The 25,327-nt window shown below is 38.0% G+C and overlaps 1 protein-coding gene across 1 annotated transcript in view; it reads left to right on the plus strand.

Annotated features, from left to right (window-relative positions):
- The window catches only part of LOC126428134 (peripheral plasma membrane protein CASK-like), a 1,166,960-nt gene that overhangs the window by 822,904 nt on the left and 318,729 nt on the right, over positions 1-25,327 (plus strand). The window contains exons 8-9 of the mRNA XM_050090073.1: positions 13,853-13,975; positions 23,140-23,329. Of these exons, the coding sequence (XP_049946030.1) occupies positions 13,853-13,975; positions 23,140-23,329 (313 nt within the window). The remainder of the gene's footprint in view (positions 1-13,852; positions 13,976-23,139; positions 23,330-25,327) is intronic.

A 25,327-nucleotide genomic window follows, 5' to 3' on the forward strand; every position in this document is an offset into this window, starting at 1 on the left:
CTTAGAAAAAGTTCCGCTTAGTGTTCGGCGTCAGCTATCGTTTCACCATGATGGTGCACTGCCAAGCTTTGAAATGAATGTGGATAACTATTTAAATAATGTTTCCAGAGAAATGGATTCGTCGTGGAGATCCAATGTTCTGGCCTCCACGTTCCCCAGATCTTTATCCATTAGATTTTTATTTGTGGGAACTCTTACAGGAACGAGTTTATAGCACTCTACCCATGAATCTACACGACCTAATAGCTCGTGTGCATGGCACTCCGTCAATGGTGGATGCAGGTGGATTGCATTGGTCCAGCGAGTGGAGATGTGTTAGCAAAAGCGATGTGGTCGTTTTGAACATCTTCTCCAAGGTGAACGGTGCTCGTACGTGTACATACCGGCCCTGTGAAGAGAAGCCCGGACATCAGACGTACAGAATGGAATTATTGTGCGTAGCATAATGCACAATCTAATGTAATCTGCCTATTGCGTTATTTGTGCTTCATTGGATCAGACAACTTTACTCTATCCACGATTGTTTTCTGTTGGCTTTACTTGGGTCATGGACGAAACGAAGTGGTCGTTTACGTCCATAAGAAGTTCATATTAAGTCATAATGTTTAAATAAATGTACAGTAACAGAAGTATACTGCATTATTGAGATGTTAGCTGGATACAGTTTGATGCTTTAACTGAAAAAAATGTTCCGCGTGAAGGCGACTCCAACATAGGGGAGTTCCCTTACGGCATTGCCTCGTCGCTGAGTTAATGGGACAGCTCCGCGTAGATTTCGTGCTCCTTGTTCTTGGCCACGCTGCATGCGTTTGCAGCGTTGCCAGGGACTCGTCTTTTTTAAGTCGCATTTCTATCAAACCTACCGGCGGGACTGGGTTTTGCTAGATAGACTTCAGCCTTGAACTGGGATGAGAGATCGCCTGCCGACCTCAAAGTGCGGAATTTTTTTCTTGACCCTGTTTATCACTCGTTCCTAAGAACGAGTTCTCTGTCAAGTTCCTTCCAAACAGTGCACTCTGCAGCATTCGGTATGGTGTCTGCTGTTCTCAACAATGAGGACAGAAGCGTCACAGTGACATTTAATCGTTACACAATCAGTAACGTAGTACGTTCAAGCGTTGGCTGCTGCGGCCGCTGTCATCTTCAGTAAAACTTTCATGGACATGACCATGTTGTTTTTATGGTGGTGTTTGCTAGTGGGCCAGTGCTGCTTTAGGTCGTATTATTATCTTTTTCGGGAGAGAGGGCTGAGAATTGTCTTGATTTAGGTGTTCCTTTTTCCCGCGCGCCATTCGAGAGTGGAATGGTAGAGAAATAGTATGAAAACGGTTAGATGAACCCTCCGCCACGCACGTAAGTGTGGATAGCAGAGTAACGATGTAGATGTAGATTGACAGCAGTGGTTGTCTACAACTGGGTTGTGACTCGAGGAATGTAGGAATCACAGCATTATTTTCCGGACTAAGTAATCATGTAAGTATTAAATAGGAAACACTTCCCTGGTGTTCTACTAAGTATTATTTATTTGGCCGAGTATCGCATCCTCTTGTCACGACTGAATGCCACATCACAGATAAAATGACAAGCGAGTTTTACAGATATTACTCATACAGGTACAGAAGAATGATGAAATACAGAATGTTCACTTCGAAATTTGTTACGTTTCTATGCTACGCAAGAAATCGTTACATTCAACAGAAATAAAAAATAAAGTTTTTAATGTTTTGTGGAAACCTTAACAGTTAACAAAAGTTAAGAACTATTGTTGAATTTACAATTGTAATATAATATTTGTATAACTGAAACTTATTTGGCAGATGTTCATTTAAAACTGGACTGGCATCCTGTGTCACATGTTTATTGATTTCAAGAGTTTCTATTATTGTCAGCTATCTGCTTTTCTTTTCAGTAAGTAAAACTTAACAATCTACACGATTGGTGGTTTTCTATAAGATATTTTGCGAAAGTTGAATCTGCCTTACCTAGTCTCCATCTTTTCCCGCATTCTGATAACGTAATTGCCAGAGGTCTGAATGACTGACCAATCTAGTGTTCAGGTGTGTTCGTAAGTGCTACTCTGTGCTAAGCGTTTCGTTTTATCTTTCAAATATAATTAAACTGTGGTGCCGCTATTACAATATACAGGTCTGTAGTCTGAAAGTTAACGGCAATTTTGCCAATATATGGGATTGTACACAAATTTTGTAACCATAATATAAATAATTCTGGTAAGGATGAAATTTGAAATAAAAGGCGTACTTTTACTACGAAGATCACCAATCCTCAGTGTCCAATCCTGCGTTGAGTCGTTGGGAACTGGAGGAGACGGGCAAGATACAAACATGCTGACGTCACCTACTACTGTCCCACGTAGAAAACACATGATTCCGAAGAGGCTTTCGAATTTTTTTTTCTGATACAGCACGCAGTCCAAAATCACAGCAATTCCCAATTAGATTTGCGTGTCACTCCAAGTCCGAATCTTCTGGGCCTATCTTCAGTAAATTTTTGGTTCCCTTCGATGTATACCGACTGTTGTTGTACCCAAAGCGGATGATTCACATCTTGCAGCAAAAACAATGCGATAGGGGGTACTTTTTTGGTAGGTGCTAATTGTTTGAGAACCGATTAACTCCAGCAACCAAATGGAAACAAGAGTCAGTGTTCGTCACAAAATGCACCCTAGCGTCCTGTGCATTCCCTCCTCTGTGTTACTACAGATTCCACGCGTCTTTTCGAACTTTGCACTTTGAATGCAGAGATGCGAGGGACCATAGCTGTGCACTGTTGCACCTTGACAGACCACAGAAATTATAATTGTCCATCTATCTGGTGTCCTCCTCTGATGTCCCTGCACAGAAGCTGCACGCATCTCGTGGAGTTCGGCTTTCTCGATGTAAGGCTGTAATTAAAGTTACTATCGACTGGGCTAAGGTTGCAAAATAAGAAGTCCTATTTAAATTGAGGGATGGGAGTAGGTCTTCAATAACCGAAATGAAGTAGCAGATAAAATCACAAATTGCTAAGTTGCTAAAAAGTGATACAATAAATGATCGACTACAGCGTCCCACACAATACAGTTTAAAGTTAACAATATTAATATGCGTTCAGTAAAACTCCATATAGATCACTTAACAGAATAACTTCTTATTTACACATTCTACTCTGCATTGCACGCAGAGTCGCGGTACATTTATATCTACATATTCGGTGAACAAGTAAGATATTATACGTCGGCATTGCCTCCTAAATCGAAACGTACAGCCGCTCCTACCGTGTGCTCACATCTGTAGCAACCGACCTTAATTGCTAGAGTGAGCCCGAAACGCTTCGTTCGGCTCACATTGTTGACGTGCCGAAGGTGCATGAAGAGCTCTGTCTGCATTGCATCATAATGCCGAAGTTATTTAAGGAAATTGATAACAAAGAGAATTTCAATACAGTATGACGATCTCTTTCTGTTGAGTTTCAGTGTGATAACTATCAATCACATGTGCATCATATATCTTAAAGAAATGTTAATAAACGTAGGAATGTCTGTACCTCACTGCATCTCTTACGTCATACTGCAGGGAATATTATCCTTTTCGATTACTAAGTGAGTTTGTGAGCGATTGCTGCGGCTCCCAGAGCCAGAAATGTTACAGTCTGCTCTTTTGGGTAGAGAGACCGAACTATTTGTAGTCCGCTTCTTTTGAGACCATTATGAATGGAACTTCAGCCAGTATCTTAATCCAGCTACATTCATCCAACCCTAAACAGCCAAGCTTACCCGTCTACTTTTTGACCGGGTAACTATGTGATTTGGAGAGCATCAACTGCCATCGGATCTCCATAAAGATAGGCTGCGGATGGCAATCTGCATCCGATCAAAAACGGTTTTTGTTGGACCACTCCACCAAGTCCCAGAGTCTTTGCCAGCTAGGAACTACTGGATATGCAATATTTTCAGTGCTACTCGACGACGAGATGTATCTTCTTGTTTAGTTGCAGGTGTGTGGTGATAGAAGGTAGCAGATGAAGGCGTCCGCAGACAGTAAATGCACTCACTGCCAGATAGAGACTTCGGTCCAAATCTTTAGCTGATACGAAATGACTCTCAACACTGGCATCTGAAATCACTTACCTTATCCCAAGTCGTTGCTTTAGTTCTTCCAGCTTCTTGGCAAGACTTTCTTCTCCCTCCTCTTCGTTTCGCCTTCTCCAAATTTTCGCAGTTAACTCTTAGTCGCCAGTTGCTTTGCCATATGAGTAAGTAAGACAGTACTAAAAAAAACTGCTTCCGTTTTATTCATATCATATGTGCTTCCGCGAAACAGGAAGTGTTCATATCCTATAGCTTGCTGCGAAACTGAAAGTAACGACTTCACGAAATTGGCTTTTATTGAAAAATTCAAAAGGGAAGAAGGCCTGCCCACAGTCGTGATTGTTGGCAGTTATCGCCGAAAGATACTTTTGATAGCGCCTGCTGTACTAGTACCGCTGTAAACCCCATATCTTTGATGGGTAACGTAGCCTTCCACGAAACGTAACGTGCGTCTCGAATGCCGTGAAGCTGTTAATATGATACGTTGGTCTGGCACGCCTAGAACCTGTCAGCGGGAAGACAAGAAGTCTGACCCATCTCGTCGTGTCTACGGCATTTCGTGAACCATTCGGCACACACACCCGCTGCACTGCCGAAACACTTCGTTCCACGCGAGCTGCAATTTCCCGGATGGACACATCACATTTTCTCATGCCGATAACGCGCCGTCTTTCAAACTCACTGATCTGACGGTACGGTTGGCGCATATGTCTGTAAGGCATCTTGCGCGTCTGCTCAAATCACAAGATCCATGATGTTCGGGTTATGGCGTCAAAGAGAGCCGCAGGCACATTTTATCGGTACGTGGTGTTGCGCGGCGACATCGATGTTGACCTTGAACCCGCGGATCGACATAGTTCAAATGCTAAATCATTTCTGCAGAACATATTGATGGACATATCCTGTGAATATGAACGCCCTATCTCTAGTCGTTAGAGGTGTTTTTTTTCTGAACATGCGTATGCATCCGATGATGTGACTACAAACCACGAAACCGGTAGTGCCTTAACAAAATTGGTTCAAGATAAGGCTGTTTCCGGAGTCCTTGCTATAAAATGTACCAAAACGGCTGAGGATGGCCCGACCAGAGAGGCGCGTGTAAGAAAGAAAGGACCAGTTACGCCCATTGCAGAGACAGGGCGGCACACTAGGGCTTTCTGCCTTTGTAATGGACGTTGATGGTTTTCGTGAGAATTATCCTCTCATCAGAGACGGCAGTTCTGCTTGTTGCATTAACCACTCACCCATAGTAAATTTAAGAAACCTTCGTTTTCCCTAATTTTTGTCATCATTTCGACAGACAGTCATTTGCTTTTCATAATCACTTTCACGTAACTGTTGCTCAAACTGTATCATGTTTGGTAACTTCAAAATCAATCCGTAAAATTCTTTGCTCAGCACTACTGGATATTCCCGCTACTGCCGCAATTTGTCTCCCAGAAGGGTTAAGGCTGTTGGTTACTACATTTTACACAACCTCTAGTCGTTCCTCCTTACACGCACTTCCTCTCGCTTCAAAGTTTCACGCCCATAACCTGACTGCATGTACTAATGGCACGGAATCATTCCGTCTAAGGCTAAAATAACGGCGGTATTCCCCGTCTAGCAGCAGCAGCAGCAGCAACAACAACACAATCTCCGTTTTTGTAAAAGGCTTTCACAGACACAGCACTTTCAGATCCACTCCAGTGTTCCATCTCAGCAAATGGCGTACCCACCTGAAACTTACGACAAACATTCAGCGTTGCCAATAATAGCACTCAACTTTGAAATTTATCAAAACAGCCCGTTTTTCTGCCACACCCTGTAGGTTTCATATATGCTTTCGCTTGTACATATTTTAATATCACTTACAGAGGACCGATCACCGTTTGGTAATTGTGGTAGAACTCATTCACAAAAGTTACCTATTCGCCACCACAATTGTTAAAGTGTTGTTATTGTACTTGACACCAGATAGTATGTGTTGATTACAAATCACTACCCATGCTAAATGTATTTTATGTAGACTGCTTCAAGCGTTACACTTACGAAGTGGCCTCTGTTAGATACTGTAAATTGAACTAGAACGAATATGCTTTAGATCTGCACATGTGATGTATTCTCTGCAGTTCTTCGTGTTATTATTTTGGGCTCTGCTGCAGGACTGCTTGGAGATCAATTGAAAACTTGGAGAGCACTGTGGCAACGCTACACTGAGGAATAGTAGTTCGGAAGTAGCATACGAAATTGCCCTGTATTAATTGTTATTTCAGATTGTTCTACGCTGGTTTGTATACAATATATCAAAATGAGAACGTTCGATTCCACCACGGGCTGTAAACGCTGCATATTAAGACGTCAGCTACTGTCCAACACCCAGAAGGATGGAGTGATGTCCAGGTTATATTTCACTTGTTGACAGCACGTCGATGAAGTCCAGTGTCCACATAGAGTAAAGATATTATAGACTGAACATTTAGGTGCACAGAATAGGATTTTTGTTTTACTGACTTCAGAATTTGTTATGAATATGAATATGCTTTGCCAATTTCGAAATCCGTCAGAAAATGAAAATTTAGCATGTGCAGCAAGTAACAGCTTTCTTAAATACGGTGTAAAAACCCAAGCATTGTATAAAATTAGGTACCTACTACTATCCTTGTAAGCCAGATCACTGGATCTGTGAATAAAAAAGCTAAAAGCCACAATTGTAGATCAGTCATGAACCAGTGGAGAAGCTCTCATTATAGAAGCAATGTCCACTACAAGTGATGATTCAGGTATAACTGGAGAAGCATGGTACATCGATTCACGGGCAGCTGATCAGTCACTCAATTAACGTTCTTAGTCCACTACCTATGAAGAATTTCCATAGACAAGACTTGTTCATATTGCTGATGGAAAATGCAATCCTGCTGTTGGATCCGGAGACGCTAATATTCTGGTCTATACTCGAAACGAATGATAAGAAAATCACATCAGTAATGTTTTGTTAATTTTGGTGACCTACAGCCCTTGATGTATAACACATCAGCCCGATAATAAAATGTGATAATCTTCAAAGATCGAAAGCATTGTTACAGTAACAAACTGTTTAAAATGTCGGATCGTGGGTGTTTTGTTGGTTGTAAGCTCTCTTCTTCAGCCCTAAGCGGACTGCGTATCAGGTTCAAAAACGGTTCAAATGGCTGTGAGCGTTATGGGACTTAACATCTGAGGTCATCAGTCCCCTAGAACATACAACTAGTTAAACCTAACTAACCTAAGGACATCACACACATCTATGCCAGAGGCGGGATTCGAACCTGCGACCGTAGCGGTCGTGCGGTTCCAGACTGAAGCGCCTAGAACCGCTCGGCCACACGGGCCGGCTGCGTATCAGGATATCATATATAAGTTAAACACTTAGTTGATTACCAAGACAAATTTCAAGATCAGAAGACGAGATGCGAAGACCGCACTACTGGCAAAATGTAAACCGCCATTTCCATCAAGTGATAACAAACCAAAACGAATAGGTGAGTTTGTGCATGCAGTTTCGTGAGGGGAAACTGCAAGAATGCACTGTGGGTAGTGCAAGATATTTCTTGACATTGAAATGTGATTGTTGTCAAGAATAAATCACACAGCTGATTGTTTGAGAATTTTTTTGGAATAAGTGAACAGATGGTAAACGGACTAGTTTTGTAATCAAGAAGTAAACAGTTGGATTACCCAGCACGACATTTTGCGTCAGAGAACAGTGCCATGCGGCCCACAACAAAACAGAGCCACTGAACGGAAAAAACAGAACTATTGTCGAGTTGGCCAGGACTGGTCTGAATGGAGGTGAATTGCCCGCTGAAATGAGGGCAGAAGCGGTGACTTAACGCAGTATTCACGCACACTGGACTGGGACAAGTAGACAAAGCGAAGTTGTGCCATGTAAGCTGTCGTTAGGGAGGAAACCAAGCTTAAGAATCGTCAGAACTTTTAGTGAAGAAATTTATTTCCGAGTTCCTAAGGGAAAAAAGCAATAATGGGATGCAGTAGCTGATAAGGGTCATTCTTTTGGTTAAGACCAAAACACACAAGGTTATCATACCGGCGACAACTCCCAGATATTACTTTTACGGAAAACTGTTTACGGACAATTGTAGCACGGAAGAAACACCAACGTCAAAAGCAATTGATTTTGTTCTTCCTGCAAATAAGAGACCATCTGCAGAAGACGTTCTTCAGAACTTTCCTGCTGTTCAGAATTATTCAGAGACCTGTGAAGAGAGAAAATGATGATGCAAATTCAGATGATGTCAGCGAACAGGAAGTAACAGCTGATGAAGCTGTTCAATCTAACCAGAAATATCAGTTAAGAGATGGTAGAGGAACAAAATTGCCATTAGGATACGAAAATAACGAATCCATTTTAGATATTGTCCAACCAGATATATACTAAGAAGCAGTTATACGTGATGAAGCAGAAAATGGAAAAATGCAATGTATAATGAAATTAATTTCTTTAAAGTTAACGAAACCTGGACACTTGTGAAGCCACTTAAAGAGGTTGCTGACAACCGTTGTGTGCAATAATCAAATATTCTATTAGTGATTATGTAGCACGTTTGAAGGCAATACTTGCGATACAGGTTTCAAGGTAGTTGCTGGTATGGATTATCTTGAAACTTATAGTCAAGCGACTAGATATGATTCAATGCGATTAAAATTAACCACTGCAGCCTCAGAAACACGTTTTAAGCAAACTGACGTCCGTACTGCTTTTCTACATGGCAATTCAACAAAAATAATTTATAAGAACGGTTTTGACGATGGGACTTTGCGTGTGTGTGTAAACGAAATCAAAACTTTTATGGCCTGAATCAACATTTCAGAAGTCTTATACAGGTTTAGATTCCACCTAAAAATGCAGATCCACATGTATTCACCAATCAGAACGCAAACAAATCCATTAATTTTGACAGTGCATGAGAATGATGGATGGCCTTCTAGCTCATTAAGGATCCTGCTACCATTTACTTTTTGTTGAATTGACTACATCACCTCCATAAAATTGGGTACTTACTTGGGCCTGCAGGCGGGACATTTAGCAGATAGGCCTATCGATGCAGAAAAAATGGAACTATGTCATGAAGATTCTACGCCGCTTCAGTATGAAATACAAACCCTGTAACTGTGCAACAGATGACCAGTATCATCAGGGGTGCGTAGACATGAACAAAAATGAACATAAAAACACGTCCGATGTTACATACACGCAAGCTGTGGGTAGTCTGATGTATTTTTCACCAGAGACACGGTCGAAAATTGCCTTCACAGTCAAAAATGCGTCAGCATCTTGAGAAAATAATGAAGATACATTGCAATGCTATGATACGGACCATCAAATACATTAAAGTCACTATGAACTATGGATTTTATTTTCCTTCAAAACAGGAAAACAGCTTTCAGGCCTAGGGCGGTGCAGACTATAATGTGGAAACCAGGAAATCCACAACTTTTACGCTGTTAATACTTGGTGAGTCCATTGTTACACAGTACATGCGGCTCAACAAAAATAACGGTAGCGCTCTCTACATCTGACTGAACACTTTTGCAGCCTATGAAACACGGATAGAAATTCTCCGGGTTAAGAATTGTTTAAAACTTTGCTTTATTCAACAACCCTGAAAATTGAAGTACAGTGAAGCTTATTAAAAACCAAGATTGTCATCACAGAGTTAATCCCACTGATGTGCATTATCATTTTGCGCGAAATAAATAAAAGGTGAATGAAGCTGTACCACAACACGTTGAATCCAAGGACCAGCAGGTTCATACCGAAGATGAAGCCACAGCCGCACAAGAAGTCAATATCTGATGCATTCAAGACGTTTGTACGAGACTTCTAAACGCGTAATAAAAAAATCGAGTTCTCATTAAGTGGGAATGATAAGAATCTGTAAAAGGTGGAAAAAATTATTTTTTTATGAAGAGAAACTTGGTGATTTGCATGGTGTTTTTCTTCTTTGCTTGGTCCCCGTAAAAAAAAGGGTTGCATTGAGCATTTTCTTGAACTTACAGGATATCCTGCTGTACATAATTAAGTGGTATGTGTTTATTAAATAAAAAGCCATGTTCATCTTATTCGATTTGTTATTTGTTGACATCTGAAGAAACTGCAAAAAGGTGGGAATTTAAGGAGATGGGACCTGGATAAACTGAAAAAACCAGAGATTGTAGTGTTCCAGAGAGGGTATTAGGGACCGATTGACAAGAACGGGGGAAAGAAATAGAGTAGAAGAAGAATGGGTAGCTTTGAGAGATGAAGTAGTGAAGGCAGCAGAGTATCAAGTAGGCAAAAAGACGAAAGCTTGTAGAAATTCTTGGGTAACTGGAAGAATATTGAATTTAATTGATGAAAGGAGAAAATATAAAAATACATTAAATGAAGTAGGCAGAAAGAAATACAAACGTCCCAAAAACGAGATCGACATGAAGTGCAAAATGGCTAAGCAGCGGTGGCTAGAGCACAAACGTAAGTATGTAGAGGCACATATCACTAGGGGGTAAGATAGATACTGCCTACAGTAAAGTTAAAGAGGCCTTTGGAGAAAAGAGAACCACTTGCATGAATATCAAGAGCTCAGATAGAAACCCAGTTATAAGCAAAGAAGGAAAAGCAGAAAGGTGGAAGGAGTATATAGAGGGTCTATACAAGGGCGATGTACTTGAGGGCAATTTTATGGAAATAGAACTGGACGTAGATGAAGAGGAAATGGAAGATACGATACTGCGTGAGAGTTTGACAGAGGAACGAAAGACCTTTGTCGAAACAAGGTCCTGGGAGTAGACAACATTCCATTAGAACTAATGATAGCCTTGGGAGAGCCAGCCCTGATGAAACTCTACCATCTGGTGAGCAAGATGTATGAGATAGGCGAAATACCCTCAGACTTCAAGAAGAATATAATAATGCAAATCCCAAAGAAAGCAGGTGTTGACAGGTGTGGAAATTACCTATCTATTCGTTTAATAAGTCACGGCTGTAAAATACTAACACAAATTCTTTACAGACGAATTGAAAACTGGTAGACGCCGACCGCGGAGAAGATAGGTAGACATGTTGGAACAATTGAGGCAGTACTGACCCGACGACTTAACTTAGAACATAGATTAAGGAAAGGCAAACCTACGTCTCTAGCATTTGTAGACTTAGAGAAAGCTTTTGACAATGTTGAGTGGAATACTCTTTCAAATTCGGAAGGTGGCAGGCGTAAAATACAGGTAGCGAAAGGCTATTTACAATTTTTATAGAAACCAGATGGCAGTTGTAAGAGTTGAGGGACATGAAAGGGAAGCAATGGTTGGGAAGGGAGTGAGAGAGGGTTGTAGCCTATTCCCGATGTTATTCAATCTGTATATTCAGTAAGCAGTGAAGGAAGCAACAGAAAAATTTGGAGTAGGAATTAAAATCCACGAAGAAGAAATAAAAACTTTGAGGTTTGCCGATGACATCGTAATTTTTTCAGAGACAGCAAAGGACCTGGAAGAGCAGCTGAACGGAATGGACATGTCTTGAAAGGAGGATATAAGATCAACATCAACAGAAGCAAAACGAGGATAATGTAATGTAGTCGAATTAAATCAGGTGATGCTGAGGGAATTAGATTAGGAAATGAGACACTTAAAGTAATAAATGAGCTTTGCTATTTGGGGAGCAAAATAATTGATGATGGCCAAGTACAGAGGAAATAAAATTTTGACTGGCTATGGCAAGGAAAGCGTTTCTGAGGATGAGAAATTTTTTGACATCGAATGTAGTTTTAAGTGTCACAATGTATTTGTATGGATTATAGCCATGTCCATAGCCTCACACATGCTGTTTGATGACTGTATGTATTGTCACGTTGATACAATCAGCTATGTCCCCAAAGTGTCCCTTTACTGTACGCAGTACACAGTGCTGAGAAAGTGTTCGTATCCTTCCGCACTTACCATATTCTTAAGGGTAGGAAAAAAAACCCTCCATACTGCAACATCACCTTCTCCAGATTTCACTTCACGGCAAGTAATGATCTCCAGAACATTAACCAAACTCAGCCCATTCCATAGGGTGTAGCGTGATTCATCGTTTCAAATTACTTGTTTCCTGTCATCCTCTGTCCAGCGACATCATCCCAAGCATCCGTGTAGCATTGACTACAGAAATGTGTGGCTTGTGAGGAGCTGCTCGACCATTGTACTTCATTCTTTCCAAGTCTCAGCGCACAACGTAGGCTCTAAAATGCATGCCTTTGAGCTATGAGCACTTGTTCAGTAGAAAAGATTTGTGTCACAGTAACGAAGATGATAAAGAGCTCGTAGCACCTAAGGTATGCCTTTTAGAGCCCAAGTTTACTAGAGTTTTTGCTTCTAATGGTCGTTCCTGCCATATCCCTGAATATTGACCGTTCCTCCTGGGTCACCTGTATGTTAGCTATGGCGCCTAAGATGGGTATAATATCCGGAACAGTAAGATCTACTCCGCTTAGCTTCCTACAATTAATCATATTTCCCCACATTCCTACCAAGCGCGCTAAATACGCCGGGTCCTGTTCTTGTCAAAATACACACTTTAACACAGAATAGTAGTTTGCTCCTAATTTACCATCAGTACGAAGCTGTGGAAATCGGTAACTTCATTTTCATCGAAACGTGTAAAACAGTGGGAATAGTCTTCGGCAGTTTGTGGCCTCGATATTACGTGGATTAAAAAAAAATAAAAATAAAAAATAAAAACTGTAGGCTTCGACTTGCCCCGGAGAATGTCGATGATGCGAGAAAACAACGGCATATATCTGGACTCATTTTACTTAACACGAAGAGGCAGTTTCACCTGAAAGTTAGTGTGGAATTGCAGGCAAACGGTCTACTCCGTGACAGCAGAATGATCTTTATGGTCATACTGTGGCGGGCGATCTGACATATTTACTATAACCCAAGACGCAATCTATTATTTTAAAAAATGGATTTTGCCAACACGCACTGGTTGTTTTTATATGCACTTTTACACCTTCATTTTTAACAGTTTTTTGTGCCATGTATATGATATTAAGTGATTTGTTATGTCATACACTAAATAAATAACAGTAATTTTTAGTACAACAATGACAACGATTTACATTATGCCAGACAGTAGACAATACAATACAAGACAATGAATAATGCACGTCGCGAATTGCCGCGGCGGCTTGTGACTTTAAATCCACCCGGAAATAGCATCAAACTATACAGTGATCAGCAGCAGAACCCTGAAAATAGTTTAGACAGGGATGTTACAACAAATGTATGATGTTGATAAAGAGTCGTTATATACTAAATCGGATAGTGAAATTTTAATACGTTACTCTAGAGGATTTAACGACACAAAATCATTTGTTTTTGTGATTGTGTCGTATAGAAATTTATAAAAATTTCTATGATTATAATCTTCGAGTAAAGCGAAAATCCAGTCTTTTAATTATAGCTATTTATTTCTATTTCCTGTTTCGAAGAGAGAGTGCAGAGAGTACTGTTATTTCGCATTGTGTCCGATTTGACGGCATTCAGTTTTTTACTAGAATCTGAGTCTATTAAGTAGAAAGTTGGCACGTAGTGCAAAATTGAGTATTGTTCAGAAGAAACATTTGCATGTGTCCTTTTTACAACAAGAGATTGCAGTGATACTTGCAAGTAAAACGACGAGATTATAGTGTTTGTACTCGACGTTGTTTTTATTGTAAATTGCTATTTCTTAATTGCTGCAATTGTTGTTGTGTTATGTTACAGCTGGATTCGCCTCAATGGGAATTCATAAGTGACGCGGCGAAAGACCTCGTTCAAAAAATGCTGACAGTGGACCATACGCAAAGAATAACAATACAAGAAGTGTTAAATCATAGGTGGCTAAGGGTAGGTACCTATGAATCCATATATTTTGAAAGTAGAAGTACCACAATTTACTGATCCTCATTTCAGGAGCTGTAACCAATTTTGTGTCTTAGTCATAAGCGAAAGACATAAAAGGCTAACATGTAAGTGGCAGTCATTTGCGCTTGGCATGCTTGTGTAAGTGCTGGCCCTCTTCAATTTTCCTCTTAATAGTGGGATATATGAGGGTCACTGCTCGCACGCCGCTTTCCCAAAGCAGTACGACGCTATTGTCAAATAAAAAAAAAAAAAAAAATCAAAAACTCAAACGCCTTTGAAGATAAGGCCTCTAAGATTTCCTAGCGTGTTGAAGTACAAAACATTTAGAAGCTACTGACACAACAATTACGGGGCAGGTGAGCGGTTAGTGTGCAAGGCTAGTGCTTGTGAAGTTGTTGGTACGATTCACACCAGTGCTGACTTCTCCTTGGTGTTACTTAAATTCTATATTCAAATATTTTATTTTTAATTATCATACCCAACGTACGAAAATACCTGTACACTATTCACACAGAATTTGGTACAAGAATTCAAAACATGGAATGGAAAATAAAATACTTTGTTTTAATGTCTATACATAGAACAGTCTCACTGATTAACATAATTTCCTCATGTAAGAATAAGGCATTTCACATGCCTGTATCAGTGTTATTTTCATGCAGTGGATAATTCAAAATAAAAGATGATAATTTTATTTTAAAGATTATGATTCAGTATTTTTTAACTGACATTTCCATTTGATAATAAGTTTATAACTAAAATAAAGATAGAACAACAGTCGCTTCTAGCGAGACTTTTTAAAAGCGTCCACAGTTCCTTGCCCTCGCACTTCGGTGTTTATTTGGTTAAAATTTGAGAAATGTTTATAGTTAACAACATTAGGAAATCTTGCAATGTTAAAAGGCGATTTTTTCGATTTCTTTTGGGAATTACATCGTATTGTAGTAGGAAATATGAAGTTAATTGAGATCCACTTCTGACAAAATCACAGATATTAGTTTAGTGGTTGATTTTTCACATACCTCTATTTCATTTTGTTTTTAAACATGAGTTTTAAAATGAAAACCTTTGAACTGTGATGTTTCATTCAGTAACTGAGATGTGTTTCACAGTAGCGTAATGTAGGTTCAAATGAAGTTTTTCGTTTCTTGAATCAAGCGTTATCTTGAAGTAAGAAACTACCCTTGTGGTCAGAACTTCGTTTGGTGGTCAGTGTACGGCTGAACTGCGAAATTATGTTAACTTTGACGACAGATACCTTAGCTTATCTACTAACAATTGAACGGAAGTGAGAATCGTGTAAGGTGGAAACCAGTGTTTGTGGCAAACGCATAATTATTTCAACCACCGTAGCTGTCATTAGAATACAAAATATCCTCTTTACATAACAACTTTGATATGCTCCAGCTACCTGTCCAGTTTAAAGCAGTTTTTGGAAACAATGACTGTAACTGCTTGTCACATAGCTGAGGTTTTAGCTGTCAATAGGCATATGAACAAAATGTAAAACAATCCTTAACTTCCAGGCAATGTATCAAAGGTGACTAATGTAAATACCTCATCACCTCCTCCCCCCACCCCCCCACACACACACAGCTACATTGTATTAAACACTGCAGCTCTAGCAGCCCAATTGAGAGAGAGAGAGAGAGAGAGAGAGAGACCTTTGAAGCTATTCGTCCTTTCATCATGTTTTGGAGATCACATCCAGATAGAGAATCTTCAAGGATATGGAATGAGTCAGAATAGACGTTAACAAATCGGAAGTGCCTCTTAGAATATTAATCTGTACATTGTATTAACAATAAACTGTCGCTGTATTGCTTGGTATTATTTGTCATTATAAGAGTTAAATGTCACATAGTATGTTCAGAAGCAAGCTGCTACTTTGCAATAAAGGTTGCCTATTCCTCAGCTGTATATAATAGCTGTTGTTAAACATCTTTCTTCTTCTTCGCGGTTGGATCACTTAGGACCACGTGTAATCAACAGTGGTTGGCCTTCCTTTTCGCCCAGCATTCCTTCATATACAACGAATGGGCTAGCTTTTGTTGCGTAGACCATGTATGTCGGTTAGTTTTTCTGACTTCTTCCTCAAAACCCCATGTGTTTGTGATTTTTCTGATCTCATTTCTGTCGTGTAGATTTGGAGACCCTAATTCTCTCAGGTCTCTTTCCGTCTGTTTGTACCAGTTTGGTCTTGTAGTTTTGTTCTCAAAAAATGTATGGATTTTGTGCATTAACCTGTTTGAGTCCATTCTTTCTAAATGCCCCATGAATTCGATTCTTCTCATGCACATTGTGTTTGTTGTTTTGGAGATACGTTTCTGCATTGGGTTTTGGATAATGCACACCATCTTTAGTTCTTGGTCCTAGGATTTTCATTATTATTTTACATTATTTCACTTCCAATTCCCCTTTTAGTGTCCTGTGTTGAAGATTTAGTGTCTCAAATGTGTAGAGAGCTTTGGGTGTAATTACCGTTGTGTAATGTCGTATTTTGCAGTTCCACGAGAGACTCTTTTTCATTTTAAACGTATTTTGTTAACTCAAATGCTGTCTCCATTTTCTGGACTCTTGATCTGACATTTCTTTTTATTACAATTTTCTGCATTCAGTTCACCTAAATATTTGAATTCTTTTACTCGAGAGATGTAGTTATTACCAATTTTGAAATCAGAAGGTGCGTCTTTGACGTCAGTCATAAATTTTGTTTTTTCAAATGAAATTTCTAGTCCTATTTTTGCTGCCTGCTCTTGTAATAATTCTAGCTGTTTCGGCACATCAGTAATGTTTTGTGTGATCAGTGCTATGTTGTCAGCAAATGCTAAACAGTCTAAAAAAATGGTTCAAATGGCTCTGAGCACTATGGGACTTAACATCTATGGTCATCAGTCCCCTAGAACTTAGAACTACTTAAACCTAACTAACCTAAGGACATCACACAACACCCAGCCATCACAAGGCAGAGAAAAATCCCTGACCCCGCCGGGAATCGAACCCGGGAACCCGGGCGTGGGAAGCGAGAACGCTACCGCACGACCACGAGATGTGGGCTAAACAGTCTAATTGTATGCCCTTACATTTTAGTCTCAGTCTGTGTGCTGGTGCACCTGCACAGTTGAAGAGCACTGGGGACAGTCCATCCCCTTGTCGTATTCCTGTGTTTATATCAAATTCTGTGCTCAAGTCTAACATAAATTTTACTTTGGATTTGGTCTCCGTGAGTGTTTCTTTTATGATGTTTGTTGTCTTTTGATCTCGTCCAAATTCTGCTAACACTTCAAAAAGGGGTTCTGTCATATGCATTTTTAAGGTCGACAAACGTGATGACATAACTTTTGTGCTATGCAAATATTTCATCGAGTTTTTCACGTTAAGCATTTTTCCTACGTATGATTGACCTTTCCTGAATCCACCTTGGTATCCACCTTGGTATCCACCTTGGTATCCACCTTGGTATTCACCTAGTTTTAAATCGAGCTGAGGGTCTGCTTGGTTTTGTAGGGCTTAAGACAGAATTTAGTATGTTATTGATAATAAAGAGATTCCTCGGTGGTTGTCGGGGTATGTTTCACTTCCTTTTTTTGTGCAGCAGACGTATGATTGCTGTCTTCCAATCTGTGGGGATATTTTCAGTTTTGCAGATTTCATCTATAATTTCTTTGAGTTTTGCAATAAGATTTTCTCCTGCATTTTTCTATAATTCTGCGATGATTTGGTCTTCTCCTGACAATTTGTTATTTTTTAGTGACTGAATTATCTTGTTAATCTCCTGTAAACCTGGTGGCTTTGAATCTGCATTTCGTTGTGTATGACGGAACTTAAATTTTTCTGCAGGCTTTCCACAATTTGGTAATTTAGAAAAGTATTTTGCAAGAATTTCACAGTTTTCGGTGTTGGTATAGGCAATTTCCCCATACTCATTTCTGAATTGGAGTAATGGAGGAGGGTACTTCTTTACCTTTTGTTTGAATACTCTGTAGAAATTTTGGGAATTGTTTTTCTTGAAATAATTTTCTGTATCTTGCAATCATCTATTGATAACATTTCCCCGGATACTTAAGAAATATTCAAAGAAAATAATTCCCTACATTTTTGACAACAGATGCCTGCTTAAAATGTACTAGGCCTAATACTTCTAATGCATCATTTAAAATAAATGCTGCAGCTTCCGTTGCAGGTAACAGGAATTTTGTTTATGCTCTGTATAGCTCTCATGAGTGTTTGGTCTTCTGTAGTTTTCATCATCATTAATAAAGTACTCACAGCATGTACATCATACTTGATTTTCTCAGTCTGCTTCTACATGTTAAGCTTATGATGATAATTTTTTTCCCAATTAGAGATTGCATTCATTGAAACCTATAGATATTTTGAATGATATCTGAATAATTAATTTTCTTTCAGTTTTCATCTTGCCCAGGCAGGCTTTCTCAGAGGGAATTTTGTTAGATTAACTGGAAGAGTTGTATTTTACTTACTATTTGACTAACAATTTATTTTCAGTGATGGTAATACATGCTTAGTCAGATCAATACAATATCTGGAGAATTAACGCTAACAGCACTTGTGTCATGGAGATACTGATTTATTGTTTATAAAACAGGCAGATTATATTTACTATTGAAAGGTTATAATGTGATGGTTAACAGTGCTATAGTGAACATATTCTGATAAGAATCCTGGGTCATTCCATACTAAGTCATCCAGGGCCCTAGACCCACCTGTCACAGATGTTTATGAAAATTTGTATTTGAATTGTATGCATAAAGACAATAAAATATTCCAAGTTTCATCCAATTTTAACAAGTAGTTTCTGAGTTATCACCATTTACAGTTTTAGGTTAATTGAATTTCTCAGGGCGATTAAGGCATAACTAAAGCGTGCATGCTTTTACGGAATTTGAAGCAAAATCGTTAATTTTGAAGCTATAGCCTTGAAACTTGTACTGTTCTAAATTAAACACTGAAACTTATATATCTACAAAATTCTAATTTATAATGTTCATTTGTATAGAAAAACTGTACTGCAACTCAAAATATTGTTAGTTTCAAAATTATGACGCAGGCGTAGAAAATTGTGAATAACTAAAATTTCTCTCCAAATAACCCAATAAAACCATATATTTTTGGAAACAACATAAAATTACCTTTCAAATAGTGTAAAAAATTGGGGGTTCTGAGTTGTAACAATTTTATAACAAATTGAAGTCAAATTTTGTAATTTACTTCGTAAAATACATGTTTGATACAGTAATTTGAGGTCAGTACAACTATGAAAATACCAGATGAACTTAAGTTTTATGTATCAGTTATTTTAAAATGAAAGATACATAAATTTAGAATTTTACAAAATAGGTTTACTTACATTTGAATGTACACAAGTTGGCGATTATTTGTTTTCAAACAAGTCCTTTGTACAAAGTGTTTTTCATGACTTTAAAGTTCAATAATTATTCAGTTGAAGTACTATACCAAATTCATATGAAGCAGTGTGTACAATAATTACATTTAAATGTCCATTAAGGGTTTTTTTTTACAATAAAGCATTGAGATTGTTCCATGTTTTGCTGATTTCCTTTTAGGAATTAGCATCACTCTTATATGATCTGCCAAACTGAGATGCTACCTCTGGAGGAGCTGTTACACATAGAAGACACGCTGGTTGAACAGACCAAAAGAAAGTTTCTGCTGGTCCATGAGTGCGCATAAAAAAATTTCATAGTCCCCTCCTTCTTATTTTAATTCAGAACCATTCCTGTCCACCAGTTTTGCTCATAAATGCATGCAAAGAAAGAATGTAGGTTAGGTCTAGTAGTTGGGATAGTCATAAAAAATATTTTGTTTCAACAAAATTTCCGAGTCTGAACTCACCTGTTTGGCTGTAATTTCTTTGCAAGAAGCTGGCTTAAAATAATGGAAACTTCTTGTACCTGGTATTGTTTGACCCATTTGAAATCTAGTTTCAAGCATTGTTCTGTTAGTTTCAATTTCTTCTTCCTTTAAAAAGAAAAAATATATTATTGAGAATAAACTTTTGCAAAAATTGTATATTTGTTCAGCGTTCATTATCTGCTCACATTGCCTACTGCTCTGCAAGTTGTTTGTTTTTGTAACAGTTCTCTTGACTTTGCCCCCGATCCCATCACATATTGTTTTACCATGACGGGCTTGCATTTAATCTAAAATATTTATAATGAAAACATAAATTTATTATGCTTTTGAAGTTTTTGTACTGAGCACTGCAACTGTCTGTAAAATACTCAATTTGGTCAACATCAGGAAAGTTTTGGTTTATGAAATCTATGATTTTTTTCTTGTACTGCATAAACAAATAGTACATCATGCTTCAGGTCATCAGAAATGAAACAATGAAGTTTCTTATATGGTGGAATCTTCATTTTTAGAAAAAAATCACTACTGGATGAACTGAGTAGCTCAAGTGGCCGCAGTGGTAGGATTCAAGTGTCTATTGTTTCTTGGTGAAGGGTTCTGCCGTGTTTGGGTTCTGTTAAAGCCAAAAAAACCTTTCTCGTTTTCAAGTGTTCTGGCTTTTTGCACTAAATATTCTGATACATTAAATTTTTCCGCTGCTTTTCTGTGAGACCAAGACTAGGGAGTGATTGTTAATATTTTTATTTTTCCCCTTTGGTTAAGTTTGTCTTGAGTTATTCCTTTATAGCATCCACTAAATGATAAAGATCCTCAGATTTTGTCTTCAATTCATTACCTTGAGTTGTACTGTCAGATTCACTTGAATCATTGTAGTCTTGTACTTTCAAAACAAATTACAACTTTTTTAACCTGGCCTTTTGCCGTTTTAAACTTCTTTTTAGCACATTTTTTCCTCGATGGAATAGATAATGACTGAAGTTTAAGTGGTGTCACATCCAACCCTAAAAGAGTGTCATTCAAATTTTCTCTTTCTACTACTCTTTTTGCATTGGTTAATTCACTCTCATTTGCTTCATCACTTTCAAGTAGAGCAATATCTTCATGATCTAAAGTAGGTGTTGCCTCTTTCAACAGTTTTCTATGTGTACTGCACACCAGCTTTCCTGGCACTAAAATAATGTTCTTATTTTCCTTAACATATTTATTTTGCTTTTTTCAGAGTAATTATCCTGAAATCTTTCTTCTTTGTTAAAGGTAGTGAATGTTTCTTGAATGGATCACAACAGGATTTTTGGTTCTTTTAAACATACTTTAAAAAATAACACAAATGATGGGAAGAAGTGTCAACTGTTTCACTGTACTGCTTATTAGTACGCCAAACTAAAATTTCAACTTCTTCTTTAGACTACTTTTTTGAAATTAAATAAATGTCTTTGTTTTTGGCGACAAAGTATTATCACATGAAAAATTTAGTAATGAACCTCCTGAACACTTAAAATTAGTTTCATCTTTACATGAATTTGCTCTTATCTCCATGGTAAGAAAAACAAACACACACGAACACACACGAACACACACGAACACACACGAACACACACGAACACACACGAACACACACGAACACACACGAACACACACGAACACACACGAACACACACGAACACACACGAACACACACAAACACACACACAAACACACACAAACACACACACAAACACACACAAACACACACACAAACACACACACACACACACACAAACACACAAACACACAAACACACAAACACACAAACACACAAACACACAAACACACAAACACACACACACACAAACACACACACACACAAACACACACACACACAAACACACACACACACAAACACACACACACACAAACACACACACACACAAACACACACACACACAAACACACACACACACAAACACACACACACACAAACACACACACACAGAATAAAATAGTTTTAAAAATAAAATTATAACTGTGTTTATATAACAACTATTTAATATGTCACCAAGCATAAAACACTAGGCAGTTAACTTCAACAGAGCCAAATGCACGATTATAGAGTTGCAGTACAGGTAGGCTGTGGGGTGAGGGAAGGTTTCATGTCCTGACTTGAATTCCATGTCTTGACGGAAGACAGCAGGCAGACTGCTGACTGGCGAATTTTTCATGTGCATACTTGCATAGTAGTACTGCCATATCTGAACTTCAACGCGTGTCACATGACTCCAAAAATGTTATATGTTTCTTGACTTTAACTTCAGCTAAATAAAACAAAAAAGATAAGTAAAATTACAACTACAGTGAAGTCTTTGACCCAATTAAAATATAAATAACAAAAAATGTACTAATAAATTACTGTTTTAAGTAGCTGATCTTCCAAATTATAGTTTTAAAACCTTTTACTTCTTTATAACCTGTACTATAACCATTTTGAATGTTAAAACAGCCATTCTACAAGTTTTGAATAGATGAAACTTGTTTTTACTTCAGTATAAGATAAAATTGTTACAATACAGAACCCCAACAATTTTTTTTGCACCATTTGAAAGCTAATTTTATGCTGTTTTCAAAAATATATGATTATATTGGGTTATTTGGAGAGAGAGCTTAGCTATTCATAATTTTCTACCTGTACATCCCAATTTTGAAATTGACAATATTTGGAGTTCCAGTTCAGTTTTTCAATATAAATGGGAATTTAATAGATCAATCAGTCTGTGTTTAATTAGGAACAGTGAAAATTTCAAGGCTATAGCTTCAAAATTAACGATTTTGCTTCAAATTCTGTAAAAGCATGCATGCTTTAGTTGCGTCTTAATCGCACTCGAAAATACAATTAACCTAACATTTTAAACAGTGATAACTCAGAAACTACTTGTTAGAATTGAAGGAAACTTTGGATATTTTCTTAGCTTTATGCATACATTTCACATATAAATTTTGGAACAAATCCAAAATCTTGGGTGTAATATCTACTATTGGCTGGATGATTTGGCGTGGAATGACCCTCATGTTTTCGTTTGAAATCTGTTGTAGATTGAGTTTTGTACTATGCAGAACACAAAATATTCTGTCATTCCTTGTTGTTCAGTCCCAAGAAACACAGTTAAAAGTATATCTATATTCTTATATGTGAACTGTGATAATATCTCTCTGCAGGAATGTTATAGTTGCAGCCAGTGAAGTAATTCTTATTTGATTTTGTTTCCAAATAACAGGACAGAGATAAAAGTGCTACAAAAATACATTTAGCGGATACAGTGGAAGAAATGAAAAAATTCAATGCCAGGAGAAAGCTCAAAGGAGCAGTCTTGGCAGCTGTGTCTTCCCCAAAGTGGACTTCCTTTTACTCGGATCCAAACAGTGATGGGTTCTCAGATTTTGGAGAGGATGAAGTTACATCTTCGGGTGAGTCATTCCAGGTTCAAGTGAATTATAACAGCTCTGGATATTTTGAGGTCCATCATACCTGTATGATGGCAAATAATGAAATTGATTGCAATTAACTATACAGAAAAAGTAAGTCGGAGCAGTTCAAGATATCATTTTTATTCTAAAATATCATTATCGTTATCCCCCATTAACATTACAGTAATCTTAAAACCAAATTCATTAGTTGTTGCTACCCATTCTTCCATTTACCATTCAGTATTCACATGGACTGTTACCCCCACCACTCTCCCCCCAAAGATAAAGTTCACAGTATACAAAAGAGAATACCTTGGGCGATGTGGGGTCTTCAGAGACACTTCCAAAATTTTGTGTTTCTCTCCTTATTTCAATGGGAAGTTTGTGGCTTTATATGGCTGAGATGGACGGTGGCTCACAAATCAATGAAGGTTTTTTAATTTTATTTTTTTTTTTAATTCCTGTCTGAAGCTTTCACATTACTAACCACATTATGATGCAACAGTAGTCGTCCTGTCCAGCTTCTCATAAAGGACTGAGAGTATTTCTAGAGAGTTAAAGAACGGTTTAAGCTTGGTTCATTCTATTTTTCCTTTGTGCTATTGTCTATGGTGTGGCTGAAGTTCCTAATGTATATTTATGCAAATTTTGCTTTCAATTCCATGAAGTGTACTCAACAGCTGGAAATTACGTAAGACTTAGAGATAACTAGAATAAAAGGAATCTGTTACAAATAAAGAATAATTTCTGGCTAATGAGGAGGATAACTTTTTCAAATAAAAATTGAAATTTATTCTGTGTAAATAATGCTACAAATTTTAAGTGTGCACCATACGACAGATTGAAGTCGACAACTGATTATTAATTTGCAAATGACGACCAAAAAGGTCATAAAAACAGTGTATGTAAGCTAGTGTGTTTGCAATGTAACTTCAGTTTAGGTTGTGGTTGGTTACTTACTTACCTACTTCATTTCATGTTCCATGAATCATTTACACAGTAAATTGTAATGATGTGAAGTGAATCATTATATATCCATATCACAAAATAATTTGCAAATATGGCTACATACTGGACATTTATGATTTTTTCCCTTTTTTCAATAAACAGATGTGAGTTTGTAATCCCTATTTACCGCCTTTTACACGTTAGAATAATAGAAATTATTCTGTGGAATAGGAGTTGTGAAAGATAAACTTTTCCAGTTTGTCGGCAAATTTTATTTTGTTTCTATCCAACATTTTATGTAACTGGGTAACTTACCGGAAATTTTGGTTACAGTGTTGTGCACCCTGTTGTGTCCAAACACAACCTTAATGTGGAGTAATGAATGTCATTTTTTCTGTCTGGTATTGTAATCAAGTACAGCATTGTTTTAAATAAGTACTGCAGTTCAAATTAACAAACTTCATCAGAGAATAAATATTTAGCAAATCCCAGAAACAATTCTTAAAAAGTGTACTTTGCAGAAACACCTAGCATCCAAGAAAGTGTGATACTCACCTGTTCTTTGCGTGTACGATCCTAAAACTGGTTAACCAATCATTATTTAACCAGTATGACCTGTATGTCATTGCTTTAGACGTCGTATTTTCATTTAGATGTAAGCTTCATTTCTCATCTCATGACTTCTTTTGGTATAGCTATGAGAGACTTGCAGTAAGTAATGCAACACTTTTTTTCCAAGCAGGGTGGTTTTATCCTGGATTCCTATACAAAATATTATTTCCCACTCTTTTTATCTACAAAACCCTATTTTTCGACATAATCTCCATTCAGTGCAGTAGCCTTACACCACCTTACTGGGAGGGCCTGTATTCCCTCATGGTACCACTGTCCTGTTCGACATCAGAGCCAATATCATGCTGCATCAATAACATCCCCATCGTACTTGCACTGCTTCCTATGGAGTGCATCCTTTGTTGGGCCAAACAGGTGGAAGTTGGAAGGTGCAAGATCTGGGCAGTAGGGTGGATGAGGAAGAACAGTCCAAAAATG

The sequence above is a fragment of the Schistocerca serialis genome, chromosome 1 (assembly GCF_023864345.2).
Source record: "Schistocerca serialis cubense isolate TAMUIC-IGC-003099 chromosome 1, iqSchSeri2.2, whole genome shotgun sequence".
In the NCBI taxonomy this organism is placed as follows: Eukaryota; Metazoa; Arthropoda; class Insecta; order Orthoptera; family Acrididae; genus Schistocerca; species Schistocerca serialis.